This window comes from Callospermophilus lateralis, chromosome 7 (genome assembly GCF_048772815.1).
Source record: "Callospermophilus lateralis isolate mCalLat2 chromosome 7, mCalLat2.hap1, whole genome shotgun sequence".
Lineage (NCBI taxonomy): Eukaryota > Metazoa > Chordata > Mammalia > Rodentia > Sciuridae > Callospermophilus > Callospermophilus lateralis.
In genome coordinates this window covers 80,346,565-80,368,233 of record NC_135311.1, presented here as the reverse complement: position 1 = coordinate 80,368,233, position 21,669 = coordinate 80,346,565, and the positions used below count along the sequence as shown (strand labels likewise).

General features: G+C 34.7%; 1 protein-coding gene across 7 annotated transcripts in view; it reads left to right on the top strand.

The window, feature by feature from the left end:
- Positions 1–17,733, top strand: part of Ifi44l (interferon induced protein 44 like) — a 33,033-nt gene extending 15,300 nt beyond the window's left edge. For 4 of the 7 annotated variants that reach the window (XM_076863677.1, XM_076863673.1, XM_076863676.1 and 1 more), the window contains 5 exons: positions 10,539–10,691; positions 12,481–12,652; positions 16,296–16,396; positions 16,700–16,874; positions 17,024–17,733. In XM_076863677.1, the coding sequence (XP_076719792.1) occupies positions 10,539–10,691; positions 12,481–12,652; positions 16,296–16,396; positions 16,700–16,874; positions 17,024–17,037 (615 nt within the window). In that variant the 3' untranslated portion in view covers positions 17,038–17,733. Of the gene's footprint in view, positions 1–1,910; positions 1,987–10,538; positions 10,692–12,480; positions 12,653–16,295; positions 16,397–16,699; positions 16,875–17,023 lie in introns of those variants that run through there. The other 3 variants (XM_076863678.1, XM_076863674.1, XM_076863675.1) reach the window with 3 other exon arrangements.
- Positions 17,734–21,669: the final 3,936 nt, after the last annotated feature.

The following is a 21,669-nucleotide window of genomic DNA, read 5'->3' as shown; positions in this document are numbered from 1 at the left end:
TTATGTTGTAAAATCAAACAAAAAGTAATAAAGGGAATGAATAGAAAATTTCATAATTGGGGTGTATTTTTCTGCTAACTATAATATCATTTGATGGGAAATATGTTGTGCATTGTCAATGCAGATTTAGCACAGGCAGTAAGAGTTCCATTCAGCTTTTGTGTTTCACTTAATAAATTAAAGCATTTTCTAGGATTTTCATGAAACACATCTTTTTTCTCGATGGTGACTAGATTCTTTTTGAGCAGATTTATTTTAACATATCAGCCTTGGCTCAGAATATAAGATAAGATACTTCAGTTCATTAAGCATTAATTGAAATGTTTAAAATTAAAATTCAGTTCATTAAGCATTAACTGAAATGTTTCTATTTGCTAAATATTGAAATGGCATTAGAGAACTAAATATAAAAGAATATTTGGTCTCTGTGCTCAAGGATTTCAGAATGTAGCAGGTAATAAATAAGTATTATTCAATGTGATAGATGCTCTGATAGTGGTTTTATTCAGAACATAATATTTCTTCTTTCTTTATAAGTCAAAACCCTAAAGATATTATTTCAAGAGAAAATTTAGATCCTATACTCTAAATGAAATTGAAATACTATATAAATTGAAGTAATATAGGGTAGAGTTTTTGTGAGAAAACTTAGATCCTATACTCTAAATGAAATTGAAATACTATATAAATTGAAGTAATATAGGGTAGAGTTTTTGTTTTATTCAAACCCTTCTCTTTGAATAACTGAAGTGGTAAAGGAACCAAATTAATGGTTAAAAAACTATGAAAGTACATATTGGTGTTCCTGAAGTTTTCAATATACTTAATGATTTATGTAATTCTTTTAATGAGTAAGACTCATTCTCCAGGATCATAATCTCAGTGAGATTATTCCTCGGTATTTAATGGGCTAATGGGAGTTTTTGACTTCAAGGTGGACTACAATCTGCCAAAGACAGGTTCTGTACTTTCTGGTTTGGAAGTAATATTGTACCAGTGCTGTCTTCACTAATGGAAAAATTGTGATTAAGTGTCTGGAGTCTCTAAAAACTTTTTTTTTCTTTTTAGTTCTTCCCAAATCCTTCATATCTGTTCCTATGTTAGAAGTGTATCTATCCAAAAAATAAATAATAAAAAAATTTTCAGAGGTCTTCTGAAAAACATTCTTATGAACACATTGAGTTTACCTAGGAAGAAAATTTGGTTAAAGTTGTTCTTCTTAAAGTAAATTTTTGAATGCAGGGTTGTCACTGAGATACTTTAAGGATATCTGTGAGTTCAGAACTATTTTGAGAATAATTCTAAGATAATTTTTGCTTTTTATAGTGTACCAACACTTGAACTGGTTATACAAACATAGTTTTACTTGCTGATACCTTAGTACAAATCAAGCTGTGGCCTCCAACAATGTAATTTTCCCCACTACTGTGCTGATAGGAAAAAAAAATCCCCAAATATTAGCTTTACTTAATAATATTCTTGAAGAATCACTAACAATGGTTAATTTTATAATTGTTTCTTAAATTTTGAACATACATCATGGTACTACTCTGTGATGCAATGTGAAGGGCATGTAAGGTGCTTCTAAAGCATAATGAGATACAGTGGCTGTCTTTAGGAACAGAAATGTAGAAATGTAGTTTTGAACTAAACATTTTTCATATGACATCAAGTTTACAAGGTAAGACTGATCATCCACCTGCATATTCATACTTGGATATTTGACACATTTTTAAAAATGTACAAAGTGAGACTATCAATCCAAGGGAAATAATAAGACAGTCTTTGCTGCCAATAATAAAATTTAAGCTTTTAAGAAAATTAGAAATATAAAATATATAATATTTTTTTATATTATATATTAATATATATAATATAAAAAATTATATCTACCACTCTGACCTTGACAGATTCCCAACACCAAGAGAGAGATATGATGGGATTAGTGGTGGTCTATACAAATGCATTGTTTCAATATTGTATCAGGTAAGCTGTCAATACTTAGAACATCAGGATAATGCAGAGAATAAATGTTCACAAATGATCAAAGTATCAAGTTAAAAATCATTTCTGAGGCTGGGGCTATAGCTCAGTGGTAGAGTGCTTGCCTCATTCATGTAAGACACTGGGTTTGATCCTCAGCACCAAATTAAAAAAAAACAACAAATAAAATAAAGGCATTCTGTCCATCTACAACTACAAAAAAATTTTTTAAAAATCATTCCTGGGCACAAGGTATATTCAAAATTTAAGACTGACCAGGAGATTTCACGTGACCAAGGATGAGATTATCACAGATTCTGCATTACAACAAATATTTAAGAAGTTGTCACTTGTGGAACTTTGATATATTATTATATATATATATATTATATATTATATATATATATATATTATATATATATATTATCTGAAAGCTATTGAATTACTCCTTCCTTTTCCTATTATATATGTATGTGAGGCTAGATTTTCTTACATACAGACATGTGTCACCTAATGATAGGGACATTAGGTGAAAAATGTATCCTTAGGTGATTTTGTCATTGTTTAAACAGCATAGAGTGTACTTATATAAACCTAGATTGTATAGTCTACTAATCAACAAAAATATGTGTGATTGCCTATGGCTTCTAGGCTATAAACCTGTACCACATGCTACTGTAGGCAATCATAATACAATAAACATAGAAATTATTTAGTAAAACTATAGCATACTGATAAAAAAATTGTGTTACTTACAGTGCATTTATCAGGAGTGGTGCATTTATTAGGGTTAGAAGTTACTGTGGGTGAGTCAGTGTACAAGCAGTGAGTGAATGTGAAGGCTTAGGATAGCACTATACACCACTGTAGTCTTTATAAACTGTACATTTAGGCTACACTAAATTTATAAAACAGTTTTGGGGGGCTAGGGGTGTAGTTCGGTGGTAGAATGCTTGGCTAGCATGTATGTGGGCCTGGGTTCAATCTCTTGCACCATACACAATTTTTTTTTCTTCTATAATAAATTTACCTTAGTATTTTAATCAGTTTTTTTTTTCCTGCTGTGACTAAAAGATCTGATCAGAACAATTGTAGAGGAGGAAAGGTTTATTGAGGGCTCATGGTCTCAGAGGTCTTAGTCCATAGAAGGCTGGCTCCATTCCTTAGGGCTTGACGTGAGGAAGGACATTATGGCAGTAGAGTGTGTCAGAGGGAAGCAGCTAACATGTCAGTCAGAAAGCAAAGGGAGAGGTCTCCAGTTGCCAGATACAAATATACACCCCAAAGCCACACCCCAATTCCCACCTCCTCCAGCCACACCCTACCACTTCAATTACCATTCAGTTAATCCCTATCAGGGGATTAATTCATTGATTGGATTAAGACCCTCACAACCCAATCATTTCTCCTCTGAACCTTCTTGCATTGTCTCACATGTGAGATTTTGGGGGACACCTCACATCCGAACCAAAACACTTAGTTTACTATAACATTTTTAATCTATGAGCTTAAATTTTTAAACTTTTGACACTTTTGTAATAATATTCATTTTAAACACGAACACGTCATATATCAAAATATTATCTTTCTTAATATCCTTTCTCCAACATTTTTTTTAAATTAATTTTTTATTATTTAACTTTTGTTAAAAACAAACATACACATTAGCTTAGGCCTTCACAGGTCAGAATAATCTGATGTTTTGTTTTTCACCTACACATCTTGTACCAGTGGAAGATCTTCAGGGGCAGTAATCTGCATTAAGCTGTTATCTCCTTATGATAATAATGCTTTCTTCTGAATTGTTTCCTGAAGGACCTGCTTGAGGCTGTTTAAAATTAACATTTTTGTAATAAGTGGAAGAGATACATTCTAAAATAATTGCAAAAATATATAGTAAATACATAAAATAGTAGCATAGGAACTTATTGAGTATTAAGTATCGCATACTGTATATGATTTTATCATTATATTTTTAAGTAACAACAATACAGTTTTTTTTTTAACATCAAGATCACCACAAATGCATTGAGCTATGATGTCAGTAGGCAAAGGGAATTTTTTTTAGCTCCCTTATAACTAAAATTATATTCGAATTATGCAAAGGTTGTATACAATCTCTCATTGACTAAAATATCATCATATGATGCCTGATGTGACTTCAGCTAATACAATTGGACACAACAGATTGAGTCAAAAAAAAGATATGAGAATCCAAATATTGTCTATTAATTTAGACACTAAATAGATTGGGAAAACTAAGTCAATGCCATTCTGTTCTAAAATTGCTTTTGGAAAATACATTGATTTTTTTTTCCCAAGAAAACATTATTCAGTTTAACATTTAGAGTATGCAGAATTTTATTTTTTAAGACATGAGAAAAGGAAGGATAGACAGACATGTCAGAAAAGGAAGATTGAAGGGGTGGCAGAGTAAGCCCCTTCAGTGACCATATCTCTCCACAGAAACATTAATTTTGACAATTATCCATTTATGAAAACACCTTCTCAAGAGCAAAGAAAACCAGGTGAGATATTACAGGACCTAGGAGTAGCACAATAATAAGATTGAAGAAGGTAGGAAGGAAAGTTTTACATTATCCTCAGTCCTTCACCCCAACCTCAGAAGCACAGCATGGAGAGAGGGAAGTGATCACAAGACTTTCCCTTGGGCTCTAGCACTGAGACTACTTTGGTAAAGTCCAGTTCCAGTGCTCATATGCTGAGCCTCTGGATCTGCCTTGAAAAGGTGGGGGGGATAAAAGATAGCCCCAGACATCAAGGTTGCATGGTGGACTTAGTCTCTGGCCTACACCACTGTTGGGGATCGTGGATTCTGGACAGGCTTTAGCAGTACAGAAGCTTCTGCAGCTCCAGGATTTAAGCTCACCATATCATCATTATGGCCACACTGAGTTTCAGGCTTCTGTCATGTTGTAGCACCACATTGGATGCAGTGTCCAGGCTTTGGAACCATGTCCGATGGTCTGCCAAGAAACTCTAGATGTGCTGACTATTGAAAGGCTTTCTTAGACAAAGTCAGCCTGTGAACATTGGTATAAGGGCATATGTCTTCAAATGACCAGATATTAACACACAGCCAGAAGGATCAAGAACAATCAGGGAAATAGTTTATCACCAAAAGTATTAAATCACTTTTATTTTAACCACCCTATTTATTAGGGTGAGAGACTGACTCTAAATAAATAGAAAGTATGTCCTACTGAACAAATAATTTAAAATATCAGTCCTAAGGAATCTCAGCAAACTTCGAGAAAACAAAATGAGAACAATGTGACCAGAATGAGAAATTAAATAGAAATTGGAAATTTAAAAAAAAATCAAACAATTTATGAAGCTGAAAAAATACATTGAAAAAATTTTTAAAATTCAGTGGACAGTATCAATAGCAGAATAGATCAAACAGAATATCTGTGAACTTGATAGGTTGTTTAAACTCTCAGAAAAGAAAAAAAATGGGAAGGAATGAAGAAGCTTATGGGACTTATGGGATGGCTTCAAAGGAAGAAATTTTGAGTCTTTAGAGATGGGAAAGATAAATATTGTTGAGAGCCACAGCTGAAGGGGCCAAAGCAAACTTTCAGACTACCAGCTGATGATTGGCTCACAGAGGCCCCAGCAACATCTAGCTGATTGGCTCCTCCGCGGTGATGCTCATTGGGCTGTTTCCCTGCCCTTTCAGGCCATGGAGCTGCTCACTGGGGGACTTTTTGGCCCTGCCCACGCAACCCAGCCAATCGGCCTCAAGAGCAGGAGGATTGTGGGAAGTGGAGAGGCTGGTGGTTGGGAGAGTGGCTTGTGGGAAGCCGGTGGTGGCAGTTGGGCTCTGAGGGTTTTTCCTGAGGAGCTGTTTTGTTTGGTGTGTGTGGTTCTAAAAATAAAGTTAGTTTCTTTGGACAAGTGGCTCCTGAATTGTGCCCAGCCAGACTGTGGCAAAATATAAAGAGATATAAAATTATTTAAAGAAATAGTTTCATGAATCTTTCCATAGCCAAAGTAAGATATAACTATCCAGTTAAGGGAGGTCAAAGATCTGTAGTTAGATTTAATTCAAATAAGACTACCCTGTGACATCATAATCAACCTGTCAAAATTCAAATACAAAGAAGACTCTGAAATCAGTAACAGAAAAGCAAATGACACATAAAGGAGTTTCAAATCAACTAGCAGAAGACATCTCAGCAGAAACCTTACAGGTGAAGAGAGAGTGAGATGATGTATTCTAAGGGCTGACACAAGAACACTTTCTCCACAAATATTGTACCAAGGAATGAGGAATGCTGTCCTTCAGAAATGAAGAGAAGATAAAGATTTTCTCAGGGAAATAAAAGAGGAGGTAGTTCATTACCATAGAAGAAATGCTAATGGGAATTACTGAAGTTAAAAGAGACACGCACTAGTGAGCAACTCCAACAGGCAACACTAGAAGACTCACTGGTAAAGGGAGGTAAAGTCAAATTTAGAACACTGTAATAGTTTAATGGTTTGTAAATCACTTTAGTCTAAAAGTTAAGAGACAAAACTGTTACAAATAATAGGTACAATGATTTATTAAGGGAAGTGTATTATAAAAAGATGTGGTAGAAACATAGAGGAGTAAAAATGAGGAGGATTTATTTTTATTTTTACTTTTTTGACTATGATAGTTAAATTGTCATCAATTTAAAAGTAACTTGTTATAGCTGGGCATGGTGGTGAATGTTATGTTATTCCAGTGACTTAGGAGGCTGAGGCAGGAAGAGTGCAATTTCAAGGTCAGCCTTAGCAACGTTGTGAGACCCGGTCTCAAAATAAAAATAAAACATAAAAAGGTAACTTGGTGATAATGAGCCCCTGGGTATGGTACCTAGTATCAAAACATCAAACAAACAAACAAAAACTTGTTATATAATAATATAAACAAATCTTGTTAAGATTTTTATTGTAAGCCATCTGGTAACCACAAAAGTAAGACATAGGGCTTGAACTTTAGCTCTATGGTTTAGCAACACAACAGAAATACAAAGGATCCTAAGAAATTATTATGAAAAATACATGTCAACAAGATAGATAACATAGAAGAAACACAAATTCATTGATATAACCTTCTAAGATTTAATAATTTAGAAGTAGAAAATCAGAATAGACCAATACAAGTAAGGAAAATTCAGTCCACATTGTCTTCAAAGAGCAGCTGAGGACCTGACGGCTTCAATGCTAAATTCTTTTTTTCTCCACATTTTTTAATTGGTGCATTATAGTTGTACATATTGTTGAGATATGTTGTTGCATATTTGTACATGCATACAACATGATGTTCTCTGGCTTCATCCATTTTTCTGCAGATGCCATAATTTTATTTTTCTTTGTGACTAAATAAAATCCATTGGAGATATATATATATACATATATATATATATATATATATATATATATATATATATATATATATATCACATTTTCTTTATCCATTTATCTGCTGATGCAGACCAAAGCAGTTCATCATTTGGCTGTTGTGAATCGTGCTGCTATAAACATGTATCACTGTAGTAAGATGACTTTAAATTTTCAGGGTAAATACCTAGAGGTGGTATAGCTGGATCACTGCTAAATTCTAAACATTTAGAGAAGACTAATACCAATTCTTCTCAAATGCTTCCAAAAATTTGAAAGCGTACTTCAAGACTTATTTTATGAAATCAGCCTCACCCTCATACTAAAGCCAGATAAAACAAAACAAAACAAAACAAAACCCAAACAAGCCAAAAAATAAACAAACCAAACTACAAAGAATAGAAAAAAAGAGAACTTTAGATGAATATATCCAAATCATTCCCATCATTCACCATGATCAAGTGGGCTTTATCCCAAGGATGCAAGGATACTTCAATATATATATGAATAAAATAATGAGACACATCACAGAATGAAGGATAAAAACCAATGATCGTTTCAATAGATGCAGAAAAAGCATCTGACAAAAATACAACATTCCCTTATGATAAAAAGTGTATAATTTAGGTAGGTATAGAAGGATTGTACTTGAACACAATAAAGGCCATAGATGACAAACTCTCAGCTAATGTCATACATATGAGGGATAGTTGAAAGCTTTTCCTCTAAGATCTAGAACAATGTAAGGATACTTACTTAATCTACTTTTTTATTAAACATGGTACTAAAATTCCCAACTAGAGATATTAGTCAAGAGAGAGAAATGAAAAGCATCCAAATTTGTAAGTTATTAAATATTCCTATAAACAGACATAATTTTATATATAGAAAATGTGCTAAAACTACCAACTGCTTGTTAGAACTAATGAATGAATTTTAGTACAAATTCAGGATACAAAATTAAGAAACAGAAATAAGTTGTATTTCTACATACTAACAGTGAATTATCTGAAAACAAAGTCCAGAAAAAAACAGTTCTAACCAACAGTTAATAAAAATAATGTAGGAATAAATATAACCAAGGAGATGAAAGATCTCTAAACTGAAAACTATAAAAGTGATGAAACAAGTTAAGACAAATAGATTGAAAGATAACTTGTGTTTATGATTGGAAAGTTAATATTGTTAAAATAGTCTCACTACCCAAAATGACATGCAGATTCAATGCAGTCCTTTTTACATAAACCTAGAAACATTTATTCTTCACAGAAATTTAAGAAATCTAAAATACACATGGAATTATGAAAGATCTGAAGTAGCCAAACAATCTTGAGAAAAACAATAAAGCTAGAGGCCTCATACTACCTAACTTAAAAATGCAATACAGATTTATAGTGAACCAAACAACATGGTGCTGGCATAAAAACCAACACATTGACCAATGGAACAGAATAGAGAGCCCAGTAATAAGTCTACATACATGTATACATGTATGTAGAGAGGTGTCATAAGCACACAACAGAAAAACGACAGTCTCTTCAATAATTCATATTAGAAAAACTGTATGAATAAGGCAAAAAATTGAAGTTGACCATTTTCACACACCATATAAAAAATCAAACTTTAAACTGAGTTAAATATTTAAATGTTTTATCTCAAACTATGAAACTACCAGAATAAAACCTGGGGAGAAACTTTCATGATATTGGTTTGGATAGCCAGTATTTTTTGGATGTGACACCAAAAACACAGGCAACAGAAAAAAAAAGACAAATGGAATTGCATCAGACCAAAAAGCATCTGTACAGCAAAGGCAACAATCAGCAGAGTGAAGACATGATCTACAGAAAGAACTATTTTCCAATTATACTTCTGAAAAGGAGTTAATATCCAAATTATGCAAGAAACTCAAATAACTCAAAGGCAAGAAAACACTGCTTTACAAAATGGGCAAGGGACCTTAATCAGTATTTCTTAATAAAGAAGACACAGATGATTCTCAGATATATGAAAAAGTACTCAGCATCACTAATCATCAAGGAAACACAAATTAAAATCAGAATGAGATACTACCTCACCTATATTGGAATGTTTACTATCCATAAACGACAAAAAATAACAAGTGTTGGTAAAAATGAGAAAAAGTAACACTTGTGCTTTCCTGATGAGAATGTTCAGACATCATTGATAACAGTGTGGAGTTTTCCTAAAAAAAACCCAAAAAACTAAAAATTGGACTCTGATATGACCAGCAAATCCACTACTGTGTGCACAGTCAAAAGAAATGAAATCAATATCTTAAAGAGACATCTGTATTCCCTTATCTATTACAGCATTATTCACAATAGGTAAGATGTGGAATCAATTTAAGTGTACAGCAGTGGATGAATGCAGAACTAAAATATAGTACACGTACGTGATGGAATATTGTTCAGGGATCAAAAAGGAGAAAACCTGTCATTTGTGACAACATGGATAAACCTAGAAGACATTATGCTAAGTGAAAGACAGGCACAGAAAAAGAAATACTATATTATCTCAGATATAGAATCTAAAAACGTTGATTTCATGGAAGTAGATAGTAGAATGTTGGTTCCCAGGGGCCAAGGTTGGTTTGACAGGGTTGAGAGATGTGTGTGTTGGCCAAAGGATGTAAGGTTTAAGTTAGGAAAAATAAGTTCAAGAGATCTGTAGCATGGTGACTATAGTCAATAACATTTTTATTCTTAAAAATGCTAAGAGAGGGGATGTAAAATTTCTCATCACAAAAATAATGATATGAGGCTATGTGTATGTCAATTTAGTCATTCCACAATGTATATATACTTCAAAACATTATGTTGTACAGGATAAGTACTTACAATTTTATCTATTTTTTTTAAAAAAAGAAACCTTAACTTTTTAAAATTTTAATTCATAGTATGTCCATTATCTACAGATAGAACCTCATATTGGAGATACTTAGTATTTTTTGAAGACTTTGAAAGGGTCCTGAGACCAAAATATTTGAAGACCACTGTGTTACAGTTGTTCTAAATAAGAAGATAAAGTTCCCAGTCAAGCACAACTGAGAGTCAAAATACTTGAAGACCACTGTTCTTCCTATTGTTCTGTCTTGAATATTAGTTAAAAAAATGAAATTTAATGTGACTCCTTTACAGTATAGGATATATCCTGTTAAAGATGGAAAAGATGGACAATATCTTCCATTTGTGTTGTGTGATTCAATGGGGTTGGATGAAACAGATGATGAAGGACTGTGCGTGGATGACATACCCTACATCTTAAAAGGCTGTGTTCCTGACAGATACCAAGTAAGATTTCTTCAATTATAAGCCATTTCAAACCATTTTCATTACTACTAGTCATTGAACTTTTATCCCACAAGACAATTTCAACTGTCATAATGTGACTCCAATATCAATTGACCACTTTAGATGAGTTAGTACACATGTAAGAAAAGCAGGGTCACTGTTGTTCTTGTCTATACCATTGAGAAATAAAACTGAAAGGCAAGACTCTTCTCTCAATTCAAGGAAAAGGTCATGGGGATATTGTTTATATCACTCTTTATAATTATGTGAATCAACAGTAAGGTTGTAGTTTAATTTCTTATTCTTTTTTGATCATCTAGGCAATATATTGAACAATTAACCACATTATTTTGAAATATTATACCATAAGTGCTTAGAATTTACTAGTACAAACCTATATACAAAGGTCATTTGTGACACCGTGGGTAAATCTAGAAGATATTATGCTAAGTGAAAGACAGGCACAGAAAAAGAAATACTAGAAATACAAAGGTTGGCTCTGCTGCTAATTAGATATGCTCCTACAAACAAGTTAACATACTTGTCTCTCCATGTCTTCATTTTAAATGTATGAAATAGTGTCCACTTCAAAGGGTGGCTGATAATATTAGGTGAGCTTATACACTGCAAACACTCAAAAAGTTAGCCTTCATTGTATTTCCTTTTGGTATTGGGTATGATAGAATAAGCCTCAATTTCTAAACAGTGACCTCCATTAACTCTCAGTTGTGCTTGACTGGGAACTTTATCTTCTTATTTAGACATTCAAAAATTACTTATTAAAACTCTGTTTTTTTACCAGACATGAAGACAGCTACTTGAAAAAGGATAGTTAAATAAACACAATTCATTTTCTCAGTGAGCTCTCAATCTGGTCAGGGAAAAGAAGATTTAAAGATTCAGGGAAGAGAACAGAGCAGGGAGATGAGAGAAAGCATGAGCATGCTAACTAATTTTGTGTAGCAGTGAATCAATCAATTCAGCCTAGTATTGAAATACAGTCAAAACCCGACACATTTCCAAACTTCTATGATTTTTAATGCATTTTCTTAATATTAGAAATATTACTGTCTTGTGTTAAGGAGTCATTAATTTGAAAGTTGACATTTCTTTTGTTTCACTTCAGTTTATTTTCCCTCTGCAAAATTCAAAGAAATTATAGCATTTTAGTTAAAATGACATTTTTAGTATATATTTTCTCTCTTTTTATCTGTATCCTTTAGTCCATTTCAGCATGTAAAATATTTAAAGAGGAGTCTTAAATGGTATAAAACAAATGTTAATATCATTTATTTCTGGAGGCTAGAATTTTAAGTTAGCTTTTTCTAAAGCATTCTTTGCACTTAACTTCAATATATACAGTGTATAATAATCATTTATTTTTAAAGTCATAGAATCATTAAGTTTTAAAATATTTTTTAGAGAGAGAGAGAGAGAGAGAGAATTTTAATATTTATTTTTTAGTTTTTTGGCGGACACAACATCTTTGTTTGTATGTGGTGCTGAGGATTGAACCCGGGCCACACACATGCCAGGCGAGCGCGCTACCACTTGAGCCACATCCCCAGCCCTAATAATCATTTTTAACAAAGAAATAGATCTTTTTCTATAAGAAAGATATTATAATGACATTTTGTTCATAGTGGAAAAGAGGAATGAAAGGGGTATGATTGATGTGGGGAAGGAGTAGCTGGGGCAGCAGAGGGATAATTTCAGGTTGTAGGTTAGTGGTGGTGATTTTTAATGATGGAGGTTGAATTTTGAATGTTATTTTATGTTTCCATAACAGTTTAATCCCTTTAATCCAATCACACCCAAGCATCCTACTTTTATCACCTCTCCGTCACTGAAGGACCGGATTCACTGTGTGGCTTATGTCTTAGACATCAACTCTATTAAGAGTCTCTCCTCTGAAATGGTAGCAAAGCTCAAACAAATTCATGAAGAAGTATTAAAGTGTGGTAAGTCTCATTATATCAAAAGTTTTTCATTTTGGAATAACTTATATGTCCAGAAAGTTGCAAAGAGAGTACAGAGAGGCCCCATGCACCCTTTACCCAATTTTCTGAGCCCTGGGTTTGGTGGCAATAGTGCGTAGAGCTCATTCAAAGGCTTGACCTAAGGAAAGCCTTAAATATATAAATCTTAAGAACTTAAAGACTATATTGGCTATAGTTGTTTCTGATGTTATTTTCCTGTGGCTTGATTGGGGGTCATTTTCCCAGGCTATGTGACTATAGATATGGAAGATCTAAAACAGGAAACTGACATTATTACAATGTACATGCATGGTTCTATGTCATTTTATCACATGTAGATTCATGTAATTGTCACTACAATCAGGATACAGAATTATTCCATCACTATAAAGACTTCCCTCAGCTGGGCACCATGGGTATGCATGTAATCCAAGTGGTTTGGGAGGCTGAGGCAGGGGGATTGTGAGTACAAAGCCAGTCCCAGCAACTTAGTGAAGCCATAAATAACTTGATAAGACCCTGTCTCTAAATAAAAAAATGGGGGGGGGGATGTGGCTCAGTGGTAAGAACATCTGGGTACAATCCCTGATAACCAAAACAAACATTTCCCTCATGATACTATCTATTTCTTCACCATGCGTAACTATTAACGACCACTACTATCTTTTGCAATTTGAGACTGTTGTGTAAATGATTTCAGCCTTTTTGACTATGCTTAATATTCTTTGAAGTCCATCCAAGATGGTGCATGCATTTATTGTTCACTCTTTTTATTGTTGACTAATATTTCATTGTATAGATATACCACAGTTATTTAACCCTTATCTATCAAAAGATATTTTGATGGCTTCCAGTTTTAATTTTGCAAATATAAGTTCTATAAATATTAGCATACATGTTTTTTGTAGATACATATTTTCATTTATCTGGCATGGATCCCTGAGGGTATTATTGCTGAGTAAAATATAGTAAGTGTATGTTTAGATTTTTAAAAGTTTACCAAGTTATTCTCAGGTAAAACTGTACCAATATATATTCCTACTAGTATTGTAATAGTATTATTTGCATTTTTCTAATATTTTATATTATTTCTAATTTTTAAAACAATGTTAACTCTTTTAATAGGTATATAGTAATATCTCATTATAATTTGTCTAGTGACATCAAATGCCTTTTTATGTGCTTATTTCTTTTGTATTTCTTCTTCAGTAAAGCATCTTTTCATGGCTTTTACTTATTTTTAGGTTGAACTATTTATTGAGTTTTGTTTTTGTTTTTCTTACTTTTGAGTTTGAAGAGATCTCTAAGTTCTAGATATGATTCCACTGTCAGATATATGGTTTGCAAATAATTTCTCCCAGCCAATTTTTCTTTCCATTATCATTATTTTTAGCTGTGCCATCTCTCTTCTTCAGGGACTCTGAAAACTTGAATTCTAGATTCTTTTTCATAATCCTACTGTGTATTTATTTATTTGTTTCTATTGGCTATTTTTTAGAGTGGGTAACTTCTATCAATATATCTTTATAGCCTCTGATTCTTTGTATTCTCTGCCGCAGTCTGGCTGGGCACAATTCAGGAGTCACTTGTCAAAAGAAACAAACTTTATTTTTAGAACACACAAACCGCACCACACAGCTCTTCAGGAAAAACCCTCAGAGCCCAACTGCCACCACCGGCTTCCCACAAGCCTCTCCACCTCCCCCACTCCTCCTGCTCTTGAGGCTGATTGGCTGGGTCGAGTGGGCAGAGCCAAAAAAAGTCCCTCAATGAGCAGCTCTGTGGTCTGAAAGGGCGGGGAAACAGCCCAATGAGCATCACCACAGAGAAGCCAATCAGTTGGCAGCTAGAAGTTTGCTGGGGCCGCTGTGAGCCAATCATCAGCTGGCAGCTGGAAGTTTGCTGGGGCCCCTTTGGCTGTGACTCTCAACATTCTCTATTCTGCTTTTGACCATATCCAGTATGTTTTCTCATTTGGGGTTATATATTTTTTTTATGTCTATAATTTTCATTGTGTTCTTTTCCATATATTTTATTTCTTTGTTAAGACTTTCTATTTTTCACTTGTTTCAAGTGCATTCCTATTTGATTGTTAAGTGTGTCTATAATTGTGCTTTAAAGTTCTAGCCAAATAATTCAAAAATATTTTTCATATGATTAGGTATCAGGATCTTCTGATTAGTTTTTCTCATTCAAGTGGAAATTTTCCTGGTTTATGATGTGAGAAATAATTCTTAATTATATCTTGGATACTTCAGAAATTATGTTACAGGGCTCTGGATCTTACTTAGACCTTGTGTTTTAGCAGACCCTCTTAACACCAGTGGAGTGGGGAAAACCCCTGAGGCCTTTGGGGGGCAGGGCACTTTGTTACTTCTTCTTATATGACCTTCATCACAGAAGCTTGTCACTTGGCCTCCCCCAACATTGCCAGAGAAAGAGAGGAGGATGACTCATTATTGCTAGTGTGGTGGATGTCCAAAATCCCCAGTAGGGCTGAAGTTATTTCTGTAGTACTTAGCTGGAGTAGTGTGGCCATTTTAAGAAAGTACTTATCTTGCTAGGTTGCCCTTTTTTAAAGCTCTGGCTAGAGAGACCAGATTCTTTTTTTTTTTTCTTTTCTTTTTTTCCAGTTCTAGTTGACCTTTCCTGGTTGTGGGTTTCTCCATCAGGGAATTTGGGATGTATGTGTTGAAAAGAAAATCTACGGAAGCCACCTCTGGAATGTTTCTTTGTTCCCAACCTTTCTAGCTGTTGTGTCTTCTCTCCACCTTTCCGTTTTTGTTGATTTTATGTATAATGCCCATAATTTTTTGGCTGCACTTAATGGAAAGAATTTGCTAATTTTGCTAGTTATTTACCTGGGACTTACATAAAGAGACTAAAGTGAAGACAGTCATTTTAGTAATAGGAATTAGAAATACAAGATTTCTAAAAGCTCTGGTAAAGGAGTCTTAGGACATCTTGACATTTGACTGATATTGGGAAACCTTAATTTTATCCTTTTTTTCCTTGGAAGCAGTTGCTAGCAAAACAGAACTTTGGTAAGTTTAGAAGCCAAGTATGAATTATTTCTCCAGTCTCTGGTTTGAGGCAGAATGTAGTGGGTTCTTACTGGAGCTCTGATATCAAGGCATTTGCTTTGGTATATGCTCACGGTGTTTCTCACTTTCTCTCTCTCTCTCTCTCTCTCTTTTTTTTGTTTATTTGTTTGTTTTTTAGTTCTCCGAGTACAGCAACCACTATTACTCCTGTGACAACTTTAGAACACAGTTTGAATGGGAGAGTAGATTTTTGCAGTTATTGCAAATGTAGTTGTATTTAAAAGGAACATACTCTATATACAGAGTTAAGAAAAATTGTGCTGTGAATGGATAATTATGAATGTAATGCACTCCTCTATTGTCATGTATGTAAGAAATAAAAAAAGGTGTATCTTTCATGTTGGAAGAAAAAGCATTTATCCTTGAGAAGAAATTCAGGCTCCATAGTGAGATTTACTGGGAATATTTCATTCTCCGTTCTTAAAATTACCTTACATAGAGTGGCTTTCACACAATTTAATTACCTGTTTGACATATTGCTGTCTATGATATAAAATAACAGATTTATCTGTTTGATACAGGTGTAGCACATGTAGCCTTACTTACTAAAGTGAATGATTGTGATGAAGTTCTTCAAGAGAACTTCCTAAACATGACAAAAAAGATGACTTCTTTGAACCAGGTGAAGAATGCTGTTTGTAATTGGATATTATAGTAATAGTATCAGAATCATACTCTGTGTGTGTATGTGTGTGTGTGTGTGTGTGTGTGTGTGTGTGTTCACACAACATATCCAAAGGCAAAGGATTGGAATCAATTGCTTGGCTTATTCAACTTTATACTTTTTTAAAACAATAATTTTCTGAATTATAATTACATTCTGAAGAGAATTTATCAAGCTATGGCTTTTTCAGTTTCTTGGATATTATTTAAAATTCAGTCAAATTTCAAATATGACATGCTTTTCAAATACGTTTTTCCACAGGTAATGTTAATCAACCAAATGCTAGGCATTCCTCTTTCTAATATCTTGATGGTTGGAAATTATGCTTCAGAGGGGGAGCTGGACCCTATGAAGGATGTTCTGATCCTCTCTGCACTGAGGCAGATGCTGCGGGCTGCAGACGACTTCTTGGAGGACTTGCCTCTTGAGGAAACTGGTAAGCTGGGCTCTTTCTGTTCCTCTTGTAAGGCACTGGTGTTTTGAAAAACCTTAAGTTATACTTCAACTGCGTGCATGGGGCCTGACTAGTCCTGACAGTTGTGTTTGAATAGATGCTTCATTTCTGCTTCTTTGTTTTCTTTTCAGATAAAAGTTCATAATTGTTTAAATTCTCCCAGTGAAATTAGCTGCCTGGATTCTGACTCTTGGCACAAATCTAGACTGGGATGCCCCAGTCCATCTGTTCATGGCCTTCTTCAGCATCTGCTGTTGCTCCTGATTTGCCTTCTGCCCTAGACAACATCTAACTGATGGCTGATAGGATCAGTCACTCCTCAGACCAACCCAAAGGTCAATCCTTGAGAAGTGGTGGCCCAAGATATGTCCTGCCACAAACTACTCTCCATGTTTCTGAACCATTTACAATTTAGTATCTGTGACACTTTTCTCACCCTTCTCAGGCAAAATCCTTACTTATTCATCTACAGCACTTTATGTAACTATATGAGTTCTGATCACATTGAATACTGATTATAAAGTGATTAGATATCTGTTTTTCTATATATATTGTGAGTTCTTTGAGAAACAGGGTTTGGGTTTTGTCTCTTTGTATTCACAGAGCTTAGCGTAGTACCTGATAATACACAAGCATACCCGTGATAACTCTTCTCTCCTATCCTCTCCAGAGAAACATTTACTTTAAATATTTCTCCATATAGAAGGGAAGGCAAAGAGAATTAAAGGCTGAAAAGAACAAATGGAAATATCAGAGGGAAAGTATTTTACTTGTCTCTGGATGAAAATATGAATCTCTAAATAATTGAATGTAAATTAAAAAGAGCCTGTATTTCTTAACAAGTTAGTGTTTTATTTCTGTGAAAAATAAAGTTTCTTCCTCAAATGATAACTGTGCCTGATTTCATTTGAATTCCAAACCATCCTAGTCATGTATCCAAAGTGGAATGATCAAATAAGGTTACCATTGTAAGTTAATAAGAAGGTTGTCTTATGTAAGTGACCAGATGATTCTGAAGTCCTCTTGGTAGCTGTCAGAATTAGAACTATCAGTAAAGACTATCAATAAAAAAAAAAAAAAAAAGTCCCCAAAATAGTTTTCAGTTATTATTTTTTTACCTGTAAAGGCTTCATAATTCTCTTCTTCCAATTTCTCAAAAATGTTTTGTTTTAATGGTTACTTATATTCTAACAATCTAATTTACATTTAATCAAAATTAGTCTCTCCTGGTTATTTCTAGGTATTAAGAGTATTGGAATTTCTTAGATCTAGGCAAGGGAAGATGAATGTTCTTAAAGTACAGCTGCAGGTGAAGCTGGGCTCAAGTAAATATTTGGGAGCCATGATCCAAAGGAAGAGATGGGGTCTTTAAACAAGGTCTAGAAACAGGATGGTCATAGAAATTGAGAGTTAGAGCCAGAAGTAAGTTTTGAGAACAAAAGAAGAGGGCAACCTGAAGAGTTATTATGTGTATATAGTAAGAATAAATATAAAATGCAAGATGCATTTGTCTCCTTATGATCCAGAGGAACAAAACAAGCCACAGCCCTTGTGGTTTGGGAGAGACTGAAGGTGTTGGAAGATTAACCATTGTTCCACAATGTGAATGAGGCAGTCCAGGAAAACATCTGGACAGAAGGTGGGGCTTCTTTATTCTGTATTAAGGGTAGCTGTGGAGCAATTTTATGTAGGAGAGAGGGATCCTGAAAAGGAAGAGCAGGAAGTACTATAGAGGTGAAGAGGAAGAAACATTGAGGCACTGAACTTGTGAACCACAGTATCTGGGAACATGAATGTAGAGACTTTAAGTTTCCTTTTTGTGCTAAAGAGGAAAATAGTAGCAAAATGATGCTCTATAATGTTTTAGGAATGTAAGCATGCAGTGGAATTAAATGTCCATTTGGAATTTAAGATGGAAAAGTTTGGTGAGAGAGAGGGCTTTAAGTAGGGAGAAACTTCTCTTGTAGGGACAAGTGCATGGAGTACTGCACACATGACATATGTTAAGGGCATCTGAGTGGCAGGTCATTCCCCTCGTGCCTGGCGTGTGAGCAACAGGCTGCTTACCCTGAAGGCACAGCCCTGGATGTGAGGCCATGTGTTGCAGTCCCTGTGCTTGTTCCACGGCCCACTCTTCAATTGGTCGCTGCAAGGACAGTTAGCAGCAATTGCATCGGTGGCTGCCTGTAATCTGCTTAGCTACAGCCTTGAGTATATATACATGGTAACTGCACAATAAAATTAGACCTGCTTCCTGCTTGGTCTCCGGAGGTCTTGATTAGTGACTCCACAGCCACACTCTCCTCTACCCTGTTTCGTGGACCTCTTCGCTGGACGAGAGAGAGCCCACGCCTTCTCTTTTATCTGGGAGGGGACTTTCCCTAATTTTGTGGATCCTCTCATTTTTCTCTACCACTCTTAAGGATGATGGGACTTATCACCTGACCACATTTTAGAGGCTGCCTAGGAGTTTTGAAATTTTACAAAATTTAACATTAAATTAAGTATATAGCTCAGTCAAAGTCACTAAACTCCTTCTAAAAATAGTGCTAAGGGACATAGTAGATAAAACATAAGAATGGCGCAAGGTAGCATATCATCCTTAAACAGCTAAAGCTGTGGAAACAGCTTAAGCATCAATGCCTGAGCCTGTGAGATTTGGGTAGATAGGCCAGGTTGTTGTGTTAGAAAGTGATTGTTTCTAATTGAAGTTATTTGTGCAAACTTGCCCAACCTCTACCTCAATAAAATAGCAAGAGGGGTTGTACTGGATGATACATAAGCTGATATCTTTTTTAGAAGGACAATTTTAAGGATTATCATGTTACTTCCTCATAGAAAAAGGCAGGCTCACAATTAGATAATAATGAAAAAATTGATGGAGGGACCCAAGTGAGCTCCAATACTTCAGAGATAAGTTGATGAATAATCATCTTTTAAGATATAGCTCAATCTGATGCTAAAGTATAAGATGGCAAGGCTGGTCAAAGTCCTCACGGTATCCCTAAAAGTCATGGGAAATTGAAAGCCTTCAAGGCTCATCCCTAATATATTAGTCTCTGACCAGTTTATGGAGGGTCTTAGTTTAAACAGATCTCATTAGTTGTAAACCTTTACACGATTTTTCTCTGGTGTTGAAGAGAATTCAGGACACTGAAGCCAACCATGTCATAGAAATAGGATTAAGGTTGTTATTATGTTTTAAACTTCAACCTATTTCCTTCCTCAACACAATTCAAAAATAGACTCAGGCTGTTTCAGAATTCAGGACACAAGTCATGTGAATGAAACTGCAAAAGGAGATTGCAGAAATGGGCAGAGATGGGAAGTCCACTAATGAACTAATGATCTGTGCTAAAAATAATGTTTAAATATACATTTTTCTAAAACAAGTGGTGTTTTTTTGCACATTCCATGATAATGCCTGCTGAGATTTTAGTTATGCAAGTAAACATATGTCTAAGCCTCTGAGCTCATTTGTCTTCCATTTTGTTGGTGTGGTGTGAGAGTAATTCACTTGTAAATGGACCACTACAATTTAAATAAGTATACCAAGATAATGCATTTATCTCATAGAATATATGAGATTCTATTATGCCAGGTAGATATTATTAGATTTAATGTGTATTGTTAAATCCCATGACTGAAAAGAACAAGAAGAAAAAGTAATTCATCTGCATGATAGGACTTCACACACTTCAAATGCATATCACATATAGTTAGACAACATTGGAAGATAGCAATTTATTTTTTTTCTGTACTTCTTTACACATGTTCTTCCCTCCTTTCCCATTATCACATCTCCTCCTGACAATTTAGTTTAAGTAAGGGAGTGAATAAACAGAAACAACAAAACAAATCAAAAACAAACAAACAAAAAACCCAACCAGAAACAATGTTCAGAAGCCTTTTAAATTTTCATTATAGACTTTTTGGAGTTAAGGCCATAAAAGAATCTGAACAGAGAATTTAGAGAATAATTATTGATTAAAATGTTAACAGAAGAGAGCTATTTATCTTTCCCGTTTCTGTAGAGGCTGCATAACAGTTAACCATCTTGGGAAGGGAAAAGGAAGAGAAACTGGACACAGTTGTAGAGAGGAACAGAACTGGGGAAGCCAAGGGGTTGGGGGTAGTCCATAGAGGGAGACTGTTGAGGAATACAGGGCAGGATCAGGGTCAGCCACCCTATACCCAAACTAATAGTAAATTCTCTTGCTTAAAATGATCCTGAATATGGCCAGTTTTCACTACTTTCATCATTGTCACTCTGGTGGGCATCTACTACTTTTATCTCTCACCAGATTTTGCAATAGGCTTGTAACTCTCCTGTCCTTTCTTCTCATGATCTATTCTCCACTGAGCAGTCACAGTGTCCACTGCTATTATTTTCCTCCAAACCTACTCTGCTCAAATCAAAATGATTTACTTCCTGCAGTAGCCTGCCGTCCATGGGCATTCAGACTCGCCTTTCTGTCTGTGAAGCTCTTCCCCTAGATATTTCCATGGTCCTCACATTTACTCCATTCAGCACTCTTCTCCTAGGTCATCTCCTGGAAAGATCTAAAGCAGCCGATTATTCCCTCTCCTCACTCTTGTTTCCTTTTCTTTTCTCCATAGCACTTGTACTTAGATAACATTTGTTTGCTGACTGCCTGCTTCCCAGAGAAGAATCTAGCTTCTTGAGAGCAAGAACTTTATTGGCATCTGCAGTTGGCATTTAATAAGTATTTATTGAAAGACAGATTCACAGTTGGGAATACAACTAATAGCTTAC